At 39.8% G+C, this 18,685-nt stretch overlaps 1 protein-coding gene across 7 annotated transcripts in view; it reads right to left on the bottom strand.

Moving 5' to 3' along the window:
* ATP2B2 (ATPase plasma membrane Ca2+ transporting 2) overlaps positions 1 to 18,685 on the bottom strand; it is a 379,035-nt gene that overhangs the window by 130,482 nt on the left and 229,868 nt on the right. For all 7 annotated transcript variants that reach the window (XM_080994177.1, XM_080994174.1, XM_080994173.1 and 4 more), the window contains exon 4: positions 17,541 to 18,003. In XM_080994177.1, coding sequence (XP_080850303.1) covers positions 17,541 to 17,739 — 199 coding nt within the window. In that variant the 5' untranslated portion in view covers positions 17,740 to 18,003. The remainder of the gene's footprint in view (positions 1 to 17,540; positions 18,004 to 18,685) is intronic.

Here is an 18,685-nt window from a genome sequence, read left to right as displayed (position 1 = left end):
TCAGACTCACTGTTTATTTATCTGTTCTAGGACCTTTCCTGGTATCAATGTCAAGCTCACTGGTCAGTACATACCTGGGTCTTCTATTTTCCCTTTTTTGAATATGTGGACAACATTTGCCCACTTCCAGTCTGCAGGGACCTCATCTGTTCTCCAAGAATTCTCAAAGACTATAGACAGAGGCTGAGATTATATCCACAAACTCATTCAGTACCCTTGAGTGCATATCTTCAGACCCTGGAGTTTTGAATTCATTTAAAGTAGCTAGGTGTTCTCTGACCACCTCTTTTCTATCTTGGGCTGCAGCTCCCTCCTTGCATTGTTTATTCTGTTATCCTAAACATTTATGCTGCCACACCTAGCTACATCACTAGAGCAATGTCCTTGCAATACCAGCACATCACTGTGGTTTGTGATGATGTTCTGACCCAGGTATTCAAAATACAGTTTCCGTTGTCCCATAAATAATTTATAGTTGACACTTCTAAGTATTTGAGCGCTCTGCCATTTCTTTTCACTTCACCTATAAGGAAACTCTTCCTGAGAACAGAAGAGTTTTTCATCCATTGGTTTTTGAGAAATTGCTTGTTATCAAAACTCCTGTGTTTGAGGCATTCAAGAAGAAGCAACTGTTATCTTAGAAGGAAGCAGGTGAGGGACCAAACACACAACGAGCGTTCCAGCATAAGGCAGCTACTTCCGGTGTCAAATGCCAATGCCTGCATTAATAAACTGGAAAAAGATCAGTAAAAGCATTTCCTCCTTCACAATTTCTAGAGTTTGTAGCTACTTACTCCTTTTTCCTCTGTGCAACAGTCACACCGAGACCCTCCATTATCCTTTCTTTCCTCCATTTCTCTTCTCTAGTATTCCCAGCAGGTGCAGAAATGAGGGAAGAAAGCTGGGTTCACACAGGCACAGGTTAAGATGTTGCCAATCACCGCAAGCAGCCAGAGGTGGGTTCATTTCTCTAACAGAAGCCTGTGCTAGTACAGCATGCTATATAGTATTAAACATTTAACTCCAAATACTTTGAAGTTCAAAAGCATATGCATAGTACCATAATGAGACACTTAATTCATGAGCTGCAAGTCATCCAACTGGATGCAATGACATTTACAGGACTTCAATAAAAGCTGTATTGTTTGTACAATGTGTTGACGTGCATAACATAGAAGGGAGAAATGTTGCAGATTTATGACAACTGGCAATGTTGTGAGACTTTGCGCCATGCCTCCTCTGACAGCTGTAACCAGCTGAGCTTTGCAGAGGCTTCAGCTACTCCAACCGATCAAAAAGACCCACACAAGTTTCCAAAAAAGAAATGGAAGAGGATGCTGTTCCCCTCTCCTCCTTCACAGAACAGCGCTTTGCAGTCGTACTTGTCCCTTTCTTTGCTCCCCTCTTAAGCCTTTACACTAAAGTTGTGAAACCCTGTACCAAACCAAGAAACATGCTACCAAATCAGATAAACAATCTTTGCTATTGTTTTTGTGTTAAAAGTTGTGTACTAGAATTTAAAAGAGTCAAGTTATATTACTGGCTTTGACATAGAGTCCATGCATGCCCATAACCAGGTCACTGGGTAACTCTCCATTCTACTGAATTAAAAATACAAAGTGGGGATACTGCTACTGCTCAGCCTCACAGCTGTTGTGAAAATAGAGGCATTGCAGTAAGGACAAGAAGAATAAGAATTATTTATTTGAATACAGCCATGTAATAGCTCTTTAATTACGTAAGTGGAAGCAACACTTTTCAAAAATGGATGCTTCTCTTTGGATTGTAGGGAACCTAAAATTGTTAACATTAATTTAAAAATAGCTCAGCACTGATGTCATTTCACCTGAAGTAATATGAACCTTAACGTGAGAGTCAGATTGGGCCAAACGTCAAATTTCACATCCCTGCTCAGCCATGAAGCTGGGCATGTCATCTTTCAGCTTAACCTGGGAGTCCTTTTTTAAAATGAAGAGAGGCAGGTGTCTGTGTGAATAAAATAAGCCCAACTCACATGATTGTTGTGAAGATAAAGTAAGACAACCTGAGATCCTTAGGAAATATGTATAACACATAGCAGAAGACAGAGCAGTTGTGTTCCAGGTAGGGTTGCCGTATTTCAAAAAGAGAAAATCCAGACACAAAAGTTATTGCCATACATTTGTCTGGATTTTCCCAGGCATTTCAGTGATTACACAAATACATTATGTAAATGAACTAAAAGCACTGCTATCAACCCTTAATCAGAAAAAATCAACATGTGGGTGTTATGTTCTGCCCAGTGCTAGATAACTGCAAATCATTTGCCTACAACAAAATACTTGCTTGCTACTATTTCCCAGCTCAGCCTCAACAATAAAAATTTCAGAAAATAATGAATTCATTGTAGTTCACTTGACTTATTTATACAGATGCGAAATACATTAGATATTCCCCATTGAATGTTCTGGAGCAGTTTGCAAGCTCACTTTAATTAGCTGCTGCTTTAAAAAAAGAAAAGAAAATGTCAATTTTCTGCAGGAAGAAAGTTGAGGGCATTTTATTGAGTAGCACTGATTCTAACTATCTGAATTCATAAAATAAGATAGGCCATAGAATTTTAACTAGGGTTATTTTGAGCTGTCCACAGATTCATTGGAAAGTACATACAGGGGAAGTGGAATTGTGTCCTATATATGCACATTCAGTAATAGATGTGAAAGAGAATACATGCCCTGTGTGAGCAAATGCTCCATCCATGCCATGGAGACTATAATATCCCATAAGTTTGGGAAGGATATTAAGAAGCAGCAGGAGCCAGGATAACGTCAGTAGTTGTATTTATTCATGAACAATGGAACAGCAACTCCACATAGCAGATGGGCAAGACTAAGGTTCCAGCTAGTCCTCAGTTAACTAAGGAGGGAACCACACCCAGGGCAGGAGTTTGTTTCACAAATTAGGCATTTCTCTTATGGAGACAGGCAACATAGAGACCTTGGCTACGCAAAAGCTATTTCCTGTGTGTACAAAGACTGCAGAGTATGCACCTGAGTTATTTCATGCCTTCCACCAAATCTACATACGGGAGGTTGCAGGTAAAGAACTGTAAGCAGGCATGACCTGCTGTGAAAAGTGCTCGTGTTAGTCAATGCATATCACCCACTACAAAAGAAATGCATCTCTGGTTTTCCACAGGACATCAACCAGTTATTTTCCTTAATGTTTCACAGAAGTAACTATGCCAACATACTGACTGAGGCTCACAGGCAAGTGTTTCACAAGCCCTGCTGGATCAGACCAAAGGCTTATGTGGTTCAGCAATCCTGTTCTCATTCATAGTGGCCAACCACATGCATGTTCTCCTTGTGTTCCACCATGGGGAAAAAGGCAGGATATAAATATAATACTGTAATGCTACAGAAAATATGTATTTTGGGTAATGTGTGACCAAGTCCACAGAATAAATGATTTTTACCTGAAAAGCTAAACTGCAAAGTAGATTCTCACCAGTGGGTAGCAAGTTGTGGATGGCAAATCAAATAGTAAGTAGAGAGTGTCCACATGTCTCAGATAATCACTCTAAACTGAATTAACATCAAGATAATTCAGAACTAGAAATGAAAGGAGCACTGATAATGGTGCCCCAAGCAGAGTTTGTCCATTTCCTCCCCTCATGAGACATTTGTCAGAAGAAATGGAATCTCAATGAACACTAGTAGATTTCACATAAATGATGCATCACAGATGGTGTATTTGCCACTATGATTACTGAATTAATTGATGTCCCCTACTGATATAGCACAACCTACATTGCCATCAACCTCTTCTCATATTAATGTAGTGTGGGAAGATGAAAAAAATTCTGTAACTTTAGTAACATAACCATTTAAGTCCTGTTTTCCAATGTTGGGTTTTATAATTTAAGAATTACAATGGCATATCTAGATACTTACGAATGTAATATGGTTGTAATACACCCCTTGACAATCAGCTTGGTTTTTTTCTCACTGATAAGATGGACTATCAACAAAGTTGTCTGACTAAGTACCCCTTTCATGACAGACTTGCCCTTTAATGCCAGGTGAATGTACCTGTGGACTCCAATTCCCAACAGCCCCAGCCAAGCATGATAGGTGTTGTAGTCCAACAACATCTGAAGGGCCAAAGGTTCTCCATTCCTGTTTTACACCCATGTCTATTCATGAAAGAAGATAGTGGCAGGCAGTAGATGGCAAAATACATGAAAACTGGTGGAACAAAGAAACAATCTGTATCTAATATAAATACCAGAATCCTTAAGGGTTGTTGAAGGTTTTCAACAGAAAGTACCACATAAATCTATTAGAAACTGCAAGTGCTATCCTGCCCAACTCCCACTGATTTCAATGGGATGATTTTAATTCTGCTTAACTCTGCCAATGAAATCACTGGGACTCAAAAGAGCTGAATGTTTTGCTGGGTTGTTCCTTGTTTTCATAGGAAGTTGATACTGTTTAAATGGCTTTGCAACTAGAACTAAGCCTCATTAGTCTACCAGACTGCAAACATTTATCCCAATCTAAGTCTAACAATAAAAATGTCTATTTAAAAAAATCATCTGTGTGCATTAAAGTGACTTAATGTTGAGGAGTTCTAAACCAGCCTTTCTAGATGAATAATTTTGCCCTTTGGAAACACTTTTTTAAAAAGTTAAACTAAAAACAATTCACTCCTTAATTAGAACAAATTTTCCTTCCTATGTTTATCTATTAGGAGTCAGACAAGCACATGCAATCAGCCACATGCCTTATATGCTAAACCATTATTTGCCAAAGAACTGAAATTTGTCAAGATTCAGAGATGACAGCAAAATATTAGTCACTCTAAACTGCAGTATATAACATGGCAAACAAGCAGAGTTTTGTGCTGCATGTAAAATCAGGGTTTCCTGGATTCAAGACACTCTAGTAAGTACCTGATCAATACAGCAATTAGATCAAATTATCAGCTTTCAGTACCAAAGTTACAGGCCTCACAACTGCAAGCAAAATATCCAAAGCATGTGAGAGATGTACACAGCTATGAGGAGGTATCAGATAGTAGAACTGGACTTTTAGCCCATTGAAAAACATCTGCAGAGGCTCTAAGGAAGGCTCCAGGATCCATGCTACTCAAAGGAAAGCTGGATGAAGCTGCAGTGTACAAATTCATTAGCAATTTTTCAGCGAGAAACTGAAACCCTAGGAATGACTAGTTCCCTACAGAAAGCAATTGTCCCTCTTTAAGTGTCTGTTTGCACTATTGATCTTGCAAGGCATATTCAACACCAGGGACTGCTAGTCAGGAATGAGTCACCCTCCACACTGGCTGGATCAGACTTAGGGTTCATTAGTAATGTGACACACCTTGGCTATCTTTTGCATTGTTTGGATTTCTGGTCTCACATTGTCAAGATAGGGAAGCTTGGAATAAATATGATATATAGGTATCTTCTCTCTGTACTTAGGGTGTGTATATCTCTATCTACCCACTTAGATGAGCATTTCATGAATTTTAGAAGGTGAGTTCTGACCCTTGAAAGTTTATTTATGCCATAACAAATAAGTCGTTCACTAGCTTTTAACGCTCTACAAAAACAATACTGTTTTTGCCGAAACAGATGAACATGGCTATCCCTCCATAGCCGTAGGTGTATGTAAGTTTTAAAAACCAAGGGATTCCTGTTCTGTGTAACAGTGTCTATGGTGGATATTACCTCCTTCATGTGATCTATCCTGCAGAGTATTACAGGTGAAAGATTGTGTATCAATACGCTGCTGTTTAATAGTGCTAGAGAGCCTGTTTGACCAGATTCCACCTGCTAGCGCCTAACAATGGCAGCATGTAGCAAGAACAACATGTCGAGGCCTCTTATTACTACTACCAGAATAACATTTGTCACTCCCTTGCAGCTGCTTCCTGTGCCTTTCACTCCAGCATGCCTCACCCACAATGGGTGGCACTATTCCATAGGACAGACACAATTACAGGGCTTTGATTAAATATTTAGGGCTGCTATGTGATGGTATCCTCTGTGCAGATGTATTTGTATGCAGGATATTCTTTGTTTTTTGCTGGAACACACCAACCAGAGCCTGGTGCAAAAGGAATTCTGCGCCTAGGATTTGTTCCAGTTTTCAGAACTGAACTGATCTCATAGTCCTTCCACACACAAATCCACTCCTTATTACTTCAAGTTTTCTTAGTTTCAGATGTGTAATTTAGAGTGTTTGTGTGCGGAGGGTTATTTTGTAGCTTCTGTGAAATAACTGGGAACCATAAATCCTTGCCAATCTGCTTCAGATCATACTATCTTATGCCTTGCCCTCCTGGATGTAGAGGATATTCCTGATGAGGTGGTTTTCTCAGGGAAGTTCTTGCCTACCAGCTCTGTTAGGTGATTCATAAGGAGAGACGCTTCTGATTCTCTGAAGAGAGTACCAGAGCTTCTACATTTGGGCAAAGATAGCTCATTATAAAACTCCTTTCCTTTCTGAGGAGCTAACTTTTCCCTTTCTATAATCCTCAGAATTTCAGTGAGACACTCATGCGGAATGGGAGCACAGACTGAAGTAGCTTTCTAACCAACAATACAAAAACCCAGGAAAATATGGATCTTGAGTATGGCTTGCCCTCATTCCATTTTTTCCCCCTAATTTTGAATTGAAAGGGAAGAAGACAGGGCATTCAGAACTTAAAGAGCCTCAAACGCTTATCCTCATGTCACAATTCAGGTCAAATGCAGAAAAAGTGGTAACTATTGCCAACAAAGACTTGCCCAAAGACATTTACCAGAAGCAGGTAATTTAATAATGATATAGCCACATTTTTTAACCATTTCATTAGCAAACTATCTTTTTCTCATTAGTTCATTATTTCAACTGCAACAGCTGCTAAGCACGGAATGTATTTAAGGGAAAAAACAGCTGAAAAAGTGAAAGTACAATAAATATGTTGCTGCTATTGAACAACAAACAGAAATAGATTTGTGTTTTCAATCATTTTAAGCAGTTAATCACATTGATAGCAAAAGCAGCGGTACTTCTGGAAAACTGGGACAATGTGCAGAACTGCCAGCATCTCATGACAAAACATGCCACACGTTGATGTCACTGTTGAACAGGATTAACATCAGGAATTAAAAATAACATCGATGTTTGGAGGGGGGAAAACCTCCTACTTGCCCTTAAGAGACCTCTGTCTGTTGCTAATGCTAAAAACAGTTACCCACACTAGGAAAAGCTATTTTTAATCATTTCAGACACTTGCTGACATTACTGCATGCAAATCACTTTAAAGATTTGAGGATGAAGCTGAGAAACTGTGTGTCTCAAAAAACGGCTGTTTAATATTCATATGTCATTGGTGTTATTGCAAAGATCTGTTTGCCCCCTTTTTATTCCAGTATTAATCACAATTGTGTAAATGGAAGCCTGTGAATTGGAACTATGTGACTGCTTTGTAATCCACTAAAAGCAGGTCATTTTAATACTGGATAAGACACTTTGTGTTTTATGCTCTGCCATCTGATATTTCACAGGTAAACAGGACATTCCAGACTCATGATGAGGAAAAAGCATGAATAGATCATTCAAAGGGGGCGGGGTGGGGAAGACAGCTAATCTCTTTGTATACAGACCTATTAAAGTCAATGCACTACTCTGCCAAAATTTAATAGGGCACATTGCACATTTCCCTTAAAACAATGTCTTATCCAAATGTGATTGTACAGTATAATGGTAGGCGTGCATTTGAATAGCATTTAGTTACTTTAGCTTTGATATGTCTGGTGTGTCATTCTTTATCTACACACATATTAATAAATTCATACCGAGTAGAACAGTTCAGCAACACCTGAAGTTTCATTCATGCTCAGAGATCATCATCTCTCCTACAAAATTAAATGGGGTGGTGGTAACACAGAAGCATTGCTTTTTGGGAATATATCCATCCTTGCCAATTGTGAAATATACCAAGGACTATCTTGAACAGAGTCTTTTGTAAAAGAGAAAGTGAAACATACAAAATCTGATTTTCCTCAGTTGGGCCCATCAGCCCCTTAGTTCTTTATTTATTTTTCTATATTAATAGGTCACCCTATCACAAAGTTTTTGGGATGGCTTATAATGTGGAAACAAAACAAAATTAAATTCAGTGACAATAAAATATGTAGCAAAATATAGTGCAGCATAAAAGGCCAAGTAGCAGATAATAACGTCAAGCTAAAATATAAGGACAGGGAAAATAATAATAAAAAAGATATTCACCTAGTTCAGATTGATGAGAGATTAGGCACCAGGCACAGTGTGCCAAAGACTGTTCCTTAAGAGCTATTATCCTATTGGATGCACTGTAGCTCTTGGGAAAGGGATTGCCCTTTCTTTCAAAACACATTTACAGTGTGATCCTATACATGTCTACTTAGTAGTATTTCCCACGGTGTTTAGTGGGGTGTACTCCGAAGTAAATGAGCTTTAAGACTGCAGCCTTACTCAACAACATAATTGTTGTGTGTGCTTTAATTCTTCAGTTCAATGCTCCTTTAACTATGTAGAACGATTTTTGTCTAAGCTAGATAGCAAGGCACACTGTGCCTTCGTCAGCTTCAAATGTACATAATGAATTCAAAGAGCAGGTCAACTGTCACAGAATATGTTTGTTTTACCTGGAGAACTCGGGAAGTTAATAAACAATTAACAAAAGAACAAGGTGTCTCTGTACTCCATTGTCAATGTCCAAGGTGTGCATGGAAACCAAAGCACATGGAACAACTCACAGTATATTGTGCATAACCCTGCAACATTTCTGGGAAAACGTATGAAGGCAAATGAATGATTTCAGTGCATTGAACTGTGAAGTTTCACTCTGTCAAGTTACAAAAGAAACTTTTTATTTATGTCTGAACCTGGTTCCATGTGTTCCTTAACACACACACACACACAGAGAGAGAGAGAGAGAGAGAAAGAGAGAGAGAGAGAGAGAGAGAGAGAGAGAGAGAGAGAGGCGCTTTATGTACTAAGGAACTGAGTAAAATACCAATAAATGTGTATGGGATTGCATGGTGATTGCATGTGTTTCTCTGTGTTAAGGGTGTGCGATTGTGAGCATGACTTACCCCACACACTTTGAAGTCTGGCCCAGTCCACAAGTGGAATGCTGTACCCGACAGCCTTCCACTTGGACAATCTGGCTCTCAGTCCAAATAGGGTTCCCCACCTCTGCCACAGTACACAACAGTTAGAAGTTAAATTATCTTTCCCACATTATTTTGTTAGGATGCCACTGTGATCCACGCGACGGTCACCTCCAGACTGGATTATTGTAACTCGCTCTACGTGGGGCTGCCCTTGAGACTGACCCAGAAACTCCAGCGGGTGCAGAATGCTGCAGCGAGACTTCTTACGAGGAGTCATACACCCGGTGCTATACCAGCTGCACTGGCTCCCGGTGGAGTACAGGATCAGATTTAAGGTGCTGGTTTTAACCTTTAAAGCCCTATACGGCCTAGGACCCTCGTACCTACGGGACCGCCTCTCCTGGTATGCCCCACAGAGAAACTTACGGTCTTCAAATAAAAACATCTTGAAGGTCCCAGGCCACAGAGAAGTTAGGCTGGCCTCAACTAGAGCCAGGGCTTTTTCGGCTGTGGCTCCGATCTGGTGGAACACTCTGTCACAAGAGACCAGGGCCCTGCGGGACTTGACATCTTTCCGCAGGGCCTGCAAGACAGAGCTGTTCCACCAGGCCTTTGGCCAGGGCACAGCCTGACTCCCTCCCTCGGCAATCTTCACGGAGCTCTGGCCCAATGGTTGCCAGTGGCGTGAATTAATTAATTTTATAATGAATGATTTTAGAATGTTGTTTATGCTGTACTTTTGTGTTGTTTTATTGTTGTTAGCCGCCCTGAGCCCGGCTTCGGCTGGGGAGGGCGGGATATAAATAAAATTTATTATTATTATTATTATTATTATTATTATTATTATTTGGGCCTGTTCATAACAAAAGCAAGTGGATGATGGTTAATGGATTGAGGATGAATCCCAATAAGACAGAAGTATTGTTTCTGGGTGACAGGGGGCAGGCTAGTCCTGAATGGGGTAACTGTGCCCCTGAAGGACCAGGTGCACAGCCTGTGGGTCATTTTGCACTCACAGCTGTCCATGGAGGTGCAGGTTAATTCTTTATTCAGGGAAGCTGTCTACTAGCTTCATCTGGTATGCCAGCTGAAACCCTACCTGACTGCGCACTGTTTCACCTGAGTGGTGCTTGCTCTAGTTATCTCCTGCTTGGATTACTGCAATGCATGCTACGTGGGGCTACCTTTGAAGGTAACTTGGAAGCTACAACTAATCCAGAATGCAGAAACTAGACTGGTAACAGCCCTGTGGAACACCCTCCCATCAGATGTCAAGAAGATAATAATAATAATAATAATAATAATAATAATAATAATAATTTTTATTTATACCCCGCCCTCCCCAGCCAAGGCCGGGCTCAGAGCGGCTTACAAGCAATAATAAAAACAAGTTAAATGATTACAACTTAAAAACAAAATTAAAAAATACAACATTAAAATATTGAAACATTAAAATATTAAAATGTAGCCTCATCGCAGAAGGAGAAGGAAAAGAAAAAAGAAAGAGAGGGAGGGAATCAAATTGGCTCCAAGCCAAAGGCCAGGCAGAACAACTCTGTCTTACAGGCCCTGCGGAAAGAAATCAGATCCTGCAGGGCCCTGGTCTCGTGAGGCAGAGCATTCCACCAGACCGGAGCCAGAGTTGAAAAGGCCCTGGCTCTGGTTGAAGCCAATCTAACTTCTTTAGGGCCCGGGACCACAAGGGTGTTGCTATTTATGGACCTTGAGGCTCTCCGTGATAAATAACTATACAACTTTTAGAAGACATCCGAGGGCAGTCCTGTAAACGGAAGTTTTTAATGTTTTATGGTGTTTTTTATATTATGCTAGAAGCCACCCAAAGTGGCTGGGGTAACCTAGTCAGATGGGTGGCATGTAAATAATAACATTATTAGTTATTATTAAATTATTATAGCTGTGACCATGGCTGATTTAGCACAATACTTCTAAAACTGAAAGAGAGAGACAATAGTATTAAAGGAAAGAGATCCAAGGACTTACTTCACTGGCTGTGCTGATCCTGCTAGTTTTTTCTGAGTTGACATGGGGGTTTGTTATCTCTGTGTGGCTTGCTGGTGACATGCATTCTGAATCTTGTAACAAGACAAGGACACTTGCTAGTCTCTCCCTTTTCACATTTCAGGGTTTTTCCCTCCTGGGAACATTTCTTTCAAAAGCACATTAGTATATGACCTAATACAGCAAAAATAAAAGCTGAGCCTATATATTTTATGTTTAAATTGCCTCCAAAGTAATGTTCCATGTGCAATTTAGGGATAGTTTTACAATGTGAGCAGCTAAGAAGACCAAAGCGGAGAAAAACGGAAGTGTGACATGACAAAGATAATCACACAGTGTGTAGTTCAGTTCCAATTTTTATCATTTTTTTTTTTGCGAGGGGAGGGGATCTTATGTCTGCCCATTCATTCATATGGTGCATTCTTTAATAACTTTTGAAAGAATATTTGCATTTCAGAAAAACGAGGAACTTGCGTCAGAATGTACTTGCATCTGCCAAAAACTGTCAGAACTCACACTGGTAAGTCTTTGAATTTGTGTGCATCTACAATATGAAATGAACCATTTACTTGGACAGTAAAGAACCCTCGGGTTCTGGACTGATTCTACTCACCCAGGCTGGCCACTGGATCATCTTGGAAAAGCAGGAGTATGCAAAGATTTCCCATTCTCATTAAGCCTTGACTCAACACTATGGCCTTCCTGAGCTATGATGTGTTTCTGTATCCTTTTGTTGTTCTTTGATCCTGACTTCTGGCTTTCAGTTCCATGCCCCACTTTTGTCTCCTGCTTCCCAGGTCATCTTAAAACGCTGCCTATGACCCAACTCTGACAGCAACACAGCAAAATCTACCTCACCCCTTAGCTAGTTTGAAACAATGTCAAGCAAATCAACAAGGTCATATTGATACTTAGGAACAAGCTACTACAGAACTGTCTCTGAAGAGAGTGACAGCAGCAGCAGAAGAAGAAGAAGAAGAGGAGGAGGAGGAGGGGGAGGAGTTTGGATTTGATATCCCGCTTTATCACTATCCGAAGGAGTCTCAAAGCAGCTAACATTCTCCTTTCCCTTCCTCCCCCACAACAAACACTCTGTGAGGTGAGTGGGGCTGAGAGACGTCAAAGAAGTGTGACTAGCCCAAGGTCACCCAGCAGCTGCATGTGGAGGAGCGGAGACACGAACCCAGTTCACCAGATTACGAGTCCACCACTCTTAACCACACTGGCTCTCAGAACCAGAACACAACCTGTTGTCACCTGTAGCTCAGTTAAAACCACAACATATCATAAATGATCTATAGCTCAGTCTGGACTATGATGCCTCCCTCTCACAGACCGTTGGAGGTCTTTGCTTACAGACAGCTTCCTAACCTAAAAGAGCTGCTCAACAGCAACAACAAACAAGAGAGAAACAAACCCAGGGACTAAATCCAAGCCTGATGCCTACTCTTTCCCCATGTATGATTAGGCAAAATAATTACCTAATAATGTCGGTCACAACATTAAGGGTTCAATCACCTGCTCCTTTTATAACCTGACAATATGCTATTATCTGCCAGCAACACCTTTGGGCATTCTAAATGAAGCAAACTGGCCAGTCGCTATGCAAAAGAATAAATGGACACAAATCTGACATCAGAAAGGGCAGTATTCAGAAACCAGTGGGGGGACATTTCAGCCTCCCAGGATACTCTGGTGCTGAAAGGATCTTCAACAGCAAACTCCAGTTGAACCTGCTGAATTACGACTTATGAAGAATGCCTACAGTTGCATTTCCTTAGTGACGACCCTTGTAGGTGAAAACAGCATAGGCACAGCATTCACTCCCTGCAGTAAGGTAAGAGCGAACTTCTTTTTATGCAATCAAACTTGCATTTTTGAATTGCTAATAGATTTCACTGTCACCAGGGAACCACCGTTAGCGACATTTCAAGGTACGGTACTTGTTTTGAGGGCCCATGTATGATATTATCTCTAAAAATCACAACTAGGCTTTTCAAAGCTAACTTACTTGAAAAGTTCACACAGCAATGGTCCTTAACTTGTCTTGTCTAATTAGTTCATCAAATACTTGCGCTTCAAGGAAGCAGTAAATTGAAATGGTTCAGGAAAATAATATGACCTTCTTTAATATGTTCATTTTCACCTAGGCAGCATTCAAAACACTGATGTAAACTCATTTTCACTAGGGTACACTTTAAAGAGAAACAGAGGCTAACCCAATAATTTTTAAACAGCAGTGGGGTAAGCTTGTTATTTCCTCAGTGGGATCTTCATCCACACAACTGCAAAGGTAATCATTTAGGCAAGTAAAATATGTTTTACTTTCAAGTTGTATCAATTAGTGAAGCTGAAAGCACTTTGCCAGTGCAGTGCCAGTGTTTCTCAGTTACAGTTAAATGATTTTGCCTTTGTTAGATTTGTCAGATTTCAGTTCACACACAAATACACATAATGAATAAGCAGGGGAAACACTGTGCTTGGCCTTTTGGCAGGGCCCACCCGGTGTATCCACTCAGGATCTATCCACTTGCCTCTCTCCTGGCTCATTTTTGATGTATGGGTAGCCAAGAGCCACAAGCAGAAAGAGAGGCTACTCTATACCTCTAATCCACAGAGGGATCCCTGCATAAAAGATAAGGCTGTGTCATCAGCTCTTATCCCATAAGGTTTAATAACTGCACTCAGGATATTACTTACATGAAGATTTAGCTTGCTGCAGACACTTTATTCATAATTGTGTCTCTGTTTATCCAGTAACTTGTTTATTGTCTTTTTATGCAGTTTCTGATATCTCTTAGTTTAGTAAAGGAATCAAGGTAAAAAAAGTATCTTGAATTAGAAACCTGGAGCTGATCTCACCCTTATTTGGCTGCTCTGTCTATTGCTACTTAATTATCAGAAATGAGCAGACTCAGGTCTTCTCCTTCCCCTTTTAAATGCCATAATGCCCAGATTTAAGGTACTTAACATAGTGGTGGCAATTCTCCTTGTGTGTCTCCCAACCACTCCTATCTCACAAAGAGGGCATGAGCAAGAGGCTGTTTGTAATTATTACATTTGCATCCCATGCTTGCTCCAAGGAGATCCTGTGTTCTTCCCTTTTTATTTTGACTTCAACCATAGGACATAGACTGGACTAGACATACTGGCTGACCCACGGTCACCCAGCGAGCCTCTTCTTGTGACTTCAATGTTTTTACCACTGAAACCAGCACATTTTTTCTTGAACGAAAACCTGACCTATAGACGTGGGAACAGCTACAACTGGGTCTTCCTAATAGCATTATCAAGCCACATACTGCATTTTGGATTGTGAATCCTTCCAGTGAACTCCCATGCAGAGCACTTTGCAACAATCCAATCTGGCAGTTGCCAACTATGGAGTATAGTAGCAAAGTGATTTCTGTTGAAAATAGTTTGTACCTGGGCATAGGCACTACTAGCCACCAAGGCCACCTAAGCCTCCATTGTCAATGTTGGACCAAGGAGTACCCTTAAGCTATGGAGAGTCTCATTCCAGCGGAGGTCAACCCCATGGATGACAGTTCTTGCCTCTTCTTGTGACTTTGATGTTTTTACCACTGAAACCAGCACATTTTTTTCTTGAAAGAAAACCTGACCTTTAGATGTGGGAACAGCTACCACTGTGTCTTCCTAATAGCATTATCAAGCCACATATTGTAAAAGAATATCACTAAAACAAAAATATACCAAGTAAGAGAATTCTACTATGTTTATATTTGTTGTTTAGAGAATAAAAGTGATGGGCATTATGTATTTATTTGTTTACTTGTGAATCTCCTTCTACATTCGTTTGAAGGCAATTTACAAACATTACAGCTAAAAGTAAGGTTTTTTAAAAAATAATTTTAAAAAAGCTGAAGGTATGTTTTAAAACAGTGCAAAATGAGCACCTAAGGTAGAAACCAGCAGGAAAAACTAGTTGAAACAAGAATGTATTCAATTGTTTCCCGAAAGTACAGATAGCGGGCACCTTTTGTATCTCAACAGTTTCCACAAAACATGTCACAAGCCAAGTCAACAGATCACATGCCAAGTCTAGGGATTGCATAAACAGTTGTGGGATTTCATGCCCCCCAGTAGATTAACACAAGGAAAAATTCCAAATAATAGAGTAGGAAGAAATCACAGATAATGTAATCCAAACTTCTGTTGATTCTTTCACCCGAATCTTTCCCCATCCCATTCACATTTAAAACACATTGCTTTAAAGCTGAGTACCTTTCCCTGTTGGATCTTGCTTTTACTCTTGCTTCAACAGTCAGGGGGCAACTACTACTTGCTTGTGTTTCAACCCCTACTGTTCCGGAGGTCACACCAACATTTACTGCCCATGCCTCCTGAACTATAGAAGCAAAAATATAGCTGTTTTCCATACAATCAGATTTTTAATCTTATTGCTTGTCATATTTTCATTCTTCATTATGTGAAGCTACACTGTGTCTACGTCTGTACCTTAATACTATAAAAAATAGTGCACAATTATTAACCTTCATTCTATATAGTATTTGTCGTCTAAGCTGCACTATTCCAGCCTATTAGAAATCCTGCCAAACATATATTTCAGTATTATGTATACTTCAGCCTTTGATATGCTCTTTCCTAGTACATAGGCTAATTGACAAGATAGAAGGCATCAGCCTCTGAGGCTAAATTCTGAATCCCTTGTGGAATTGCCAGTCTTCACTCCTTTCCATCATTCATAGCACACATGGAATTTGGTACTCGTACCTTAAATACAGATTACTTTTGAACTACTTTGTATTGCAGACTAAATGGAACTGAATAGCCTGTTCTGCTAAGCAGGATTAGATTTCTCCATCGTTGCCTCTTCCGTAAATAATGCAATATAGAATCCTTCTGAAGCTAAACTATGTACTGTGATCTCAACAAGGTTATGCAACTGAAAAATTGAACTATAGATTGTACTGTACACATCCCAAGAGTTTGGGTTTAAATGTCTCAAATATATTGCTATATTTAATTGTTCTCACAGAGCATACAAAACCATGCCCAATGCACACTAAATCTACATGCCAGATACTGTACATTTCATGATATAGTACTACATATTTTCAACAGCTTAAAATAAAATGTCCAAAGAAACGTATCTTGTATATAAGGTCTATTTCCCCCTCTGCTTAGTATATTTATATTGATCTGAAGTTAAAACAAGGACCTCACTTGAAAGCGTATTAATTCATGACAATTTAATAGCTAAAAAGTTTTGTCTAGCAAGGTATTTTAAAACAGACCATGGTTTCCTACAGTACAACCAACATTTCCTCTAACCCATACTTCCTCTAATATGGGAATACGCAGAATGATAGTTACTTCAAAGTATAAGAAAAAGTATTTAAATATGTGGCCTGGTTTCTATTTTAATAAAGACTCCCATGTTTATTTCAAATAGCACATTGTTCTTATCATTACTTCAGAATGAACTACAAGCTAGGAAGCCCATAAAGCAAAATGTTTTGATTCATGCACTTTTGGCCTTGTTTCTTGGTCTGCTCCAAAAGTGTAACCTCACATATACCTATGCAGAATAAAATTTACCTAAAATTAGGGCTGAAAGTTCCCAGTCCCAACTCTTGCTAGGATAAATAGCCATTGCAAACAGTTCCACTAACCTAACATCATATAATACAATGACAGCGACAGAGACATGGACTATTAAACAAACAAAATTAGGATCAGAATCGAAATAGGGATAAATATTGGTACTTCTGCTTTCCTGATTTGTTAATCAAACTGTCTTTTACATTACTATAAGCAACCTTCCCAACACAGAAAAGGGATGTTTTGTGTAATGCACTAAAATGGGGCACAATGAATAAAGTGTCCAAAGGTGATTACAGGGGGGGAAATTTATGTGACTGTCTGACAGACTGTGGCACAGACTACAGGTCAATGTTTCAAGCATCCAAAGCAAATGCAGATACATAAACAGAGGTGGCATACATGAACAGAAGGTATAAATACTGCAGAATAGCAAGAATAATACGAAAAATAATGCCGTTCACATGGATGCACTGAGCAGGATTGCATGTATGACTTAGCAGAGAATTTAATGGAATTCTTCAAGGATTTTTCTCATGCATTTCTCTAAAAATAATTCTGCTTTAAAAATCAAGTTAGCATATTTAACAACTTTATAAGAGCAGCACTATTTTTGGACTCTCGCACAACGCAAGCTTTAACAGTGGCTATATTTGTCTCAATCTGCTCCTCTCTGAAGCATGTAAAATAAAATGTACGACAGAAACCTGCTTTGCAAAAGAAGGATTACAGCAATGCACACACAAAAAGCCCTGAACCTCTGGCTCTAGTGGGAAAAGAAAACTATATCATTGCCTACCTTCTATTGGCGATGTTTTCAAGTGTCTGCAGAGGCCCTCAGTGTCCCCATATGTCTCTTTAATTTTTACTACTGCTTCTGTTCCTCGAAGTTCCATGAGGGAGCGCAGATCCAGAAGCGTGCACCCAAATTCTCCTGCATGATTGGCCTCATTTCTTTGGTTCTTTGAATAAAAATCGCTATTTGTCATGTCACCCATTGTTGCTGATGGTATTGCTCCACACTGCGTTGTATGCAGCTCGAAAATTTGCAAGGGTGGAAACTCAAGTTCCGGCCTAAACAGTAGAACGAATCCACTTTACGCCGCCAGTAGTAACAGTTGAGAAAGCGAGGAATGACTGGTGTGTCTCTGTCCACAGAATGGCTGCTTTCAAGGTTGCAGACCAGTTCCACCCCATTCACCGTTTCCCATTATGCTGCACCCAGGCTGTTGGCATCTACATGATCATCTCTTCCTTCAGACCTTAAGAAATAAATACAGAGCACACGTTAGAAAATGGAGCATGAGGCACTGAAATTTATTCCATCACCAAACCATGAAATGGGGCTTAAAAACAGAAGCCCGTCGCACAGAAGGCTTTACAACAGCCCTGTGAAGATTTCACAAAATTACAGTATTAGCTGGCTCCACAGAACTAGCCGTGTCACCCACAAGGCTCTTTCCAGCTCCAGCAGCAATAGCGGCAGTCCTTACTTTAATCAAATCCCGAGCGCACAAGCTAAATGAGATGCCTCATGAATATTAATAAGTATGCCATTAGCCCAACAGCCTCTGGTAGGGGCTCTTGTTCACACTGCTCTGTCAAACTTTCATCTGACAAGAACACACACATACACACACCTATGAAGTAATAAAAATTAATTGAGAACTATTACTTATGCTTTCATCCATTATAGAAACTGTTTTTCAGTTCAAGGAAAGTGAAATTGAAAACAGGGCATTTTCATTTCCAATCTAGAATACATTTAAATAAATTGAGCTTTGCAGCTTCGAAGATAAACACAAACATGAGGAAGATAAAAACAACAACACTTGAGTGCTTAGACTAAACAGCAAGTCCTCTGTGTCATACAAATGGGGAAAGTTGCTCTCCTTCAGCACCACCTGTTATCTGACTCACCAGCACATTTGATACCCTTACTTA

The sequence above is a fragment of the Podarcis pityusensis genome, assembly GCF_964106645.2.
Source record: "Podarcis pityusensis genome assembly, chromosome: 2".
Lineage (NCBI taxonomy): Eukaryota > Metazoa > Chordata > Lepidosauria > Squamata > Lacertidae > Podarcis > Podarcis pityusensis.
This window is presented reverse-complemented; position numbering and strand designations above follow the sequence as displayed.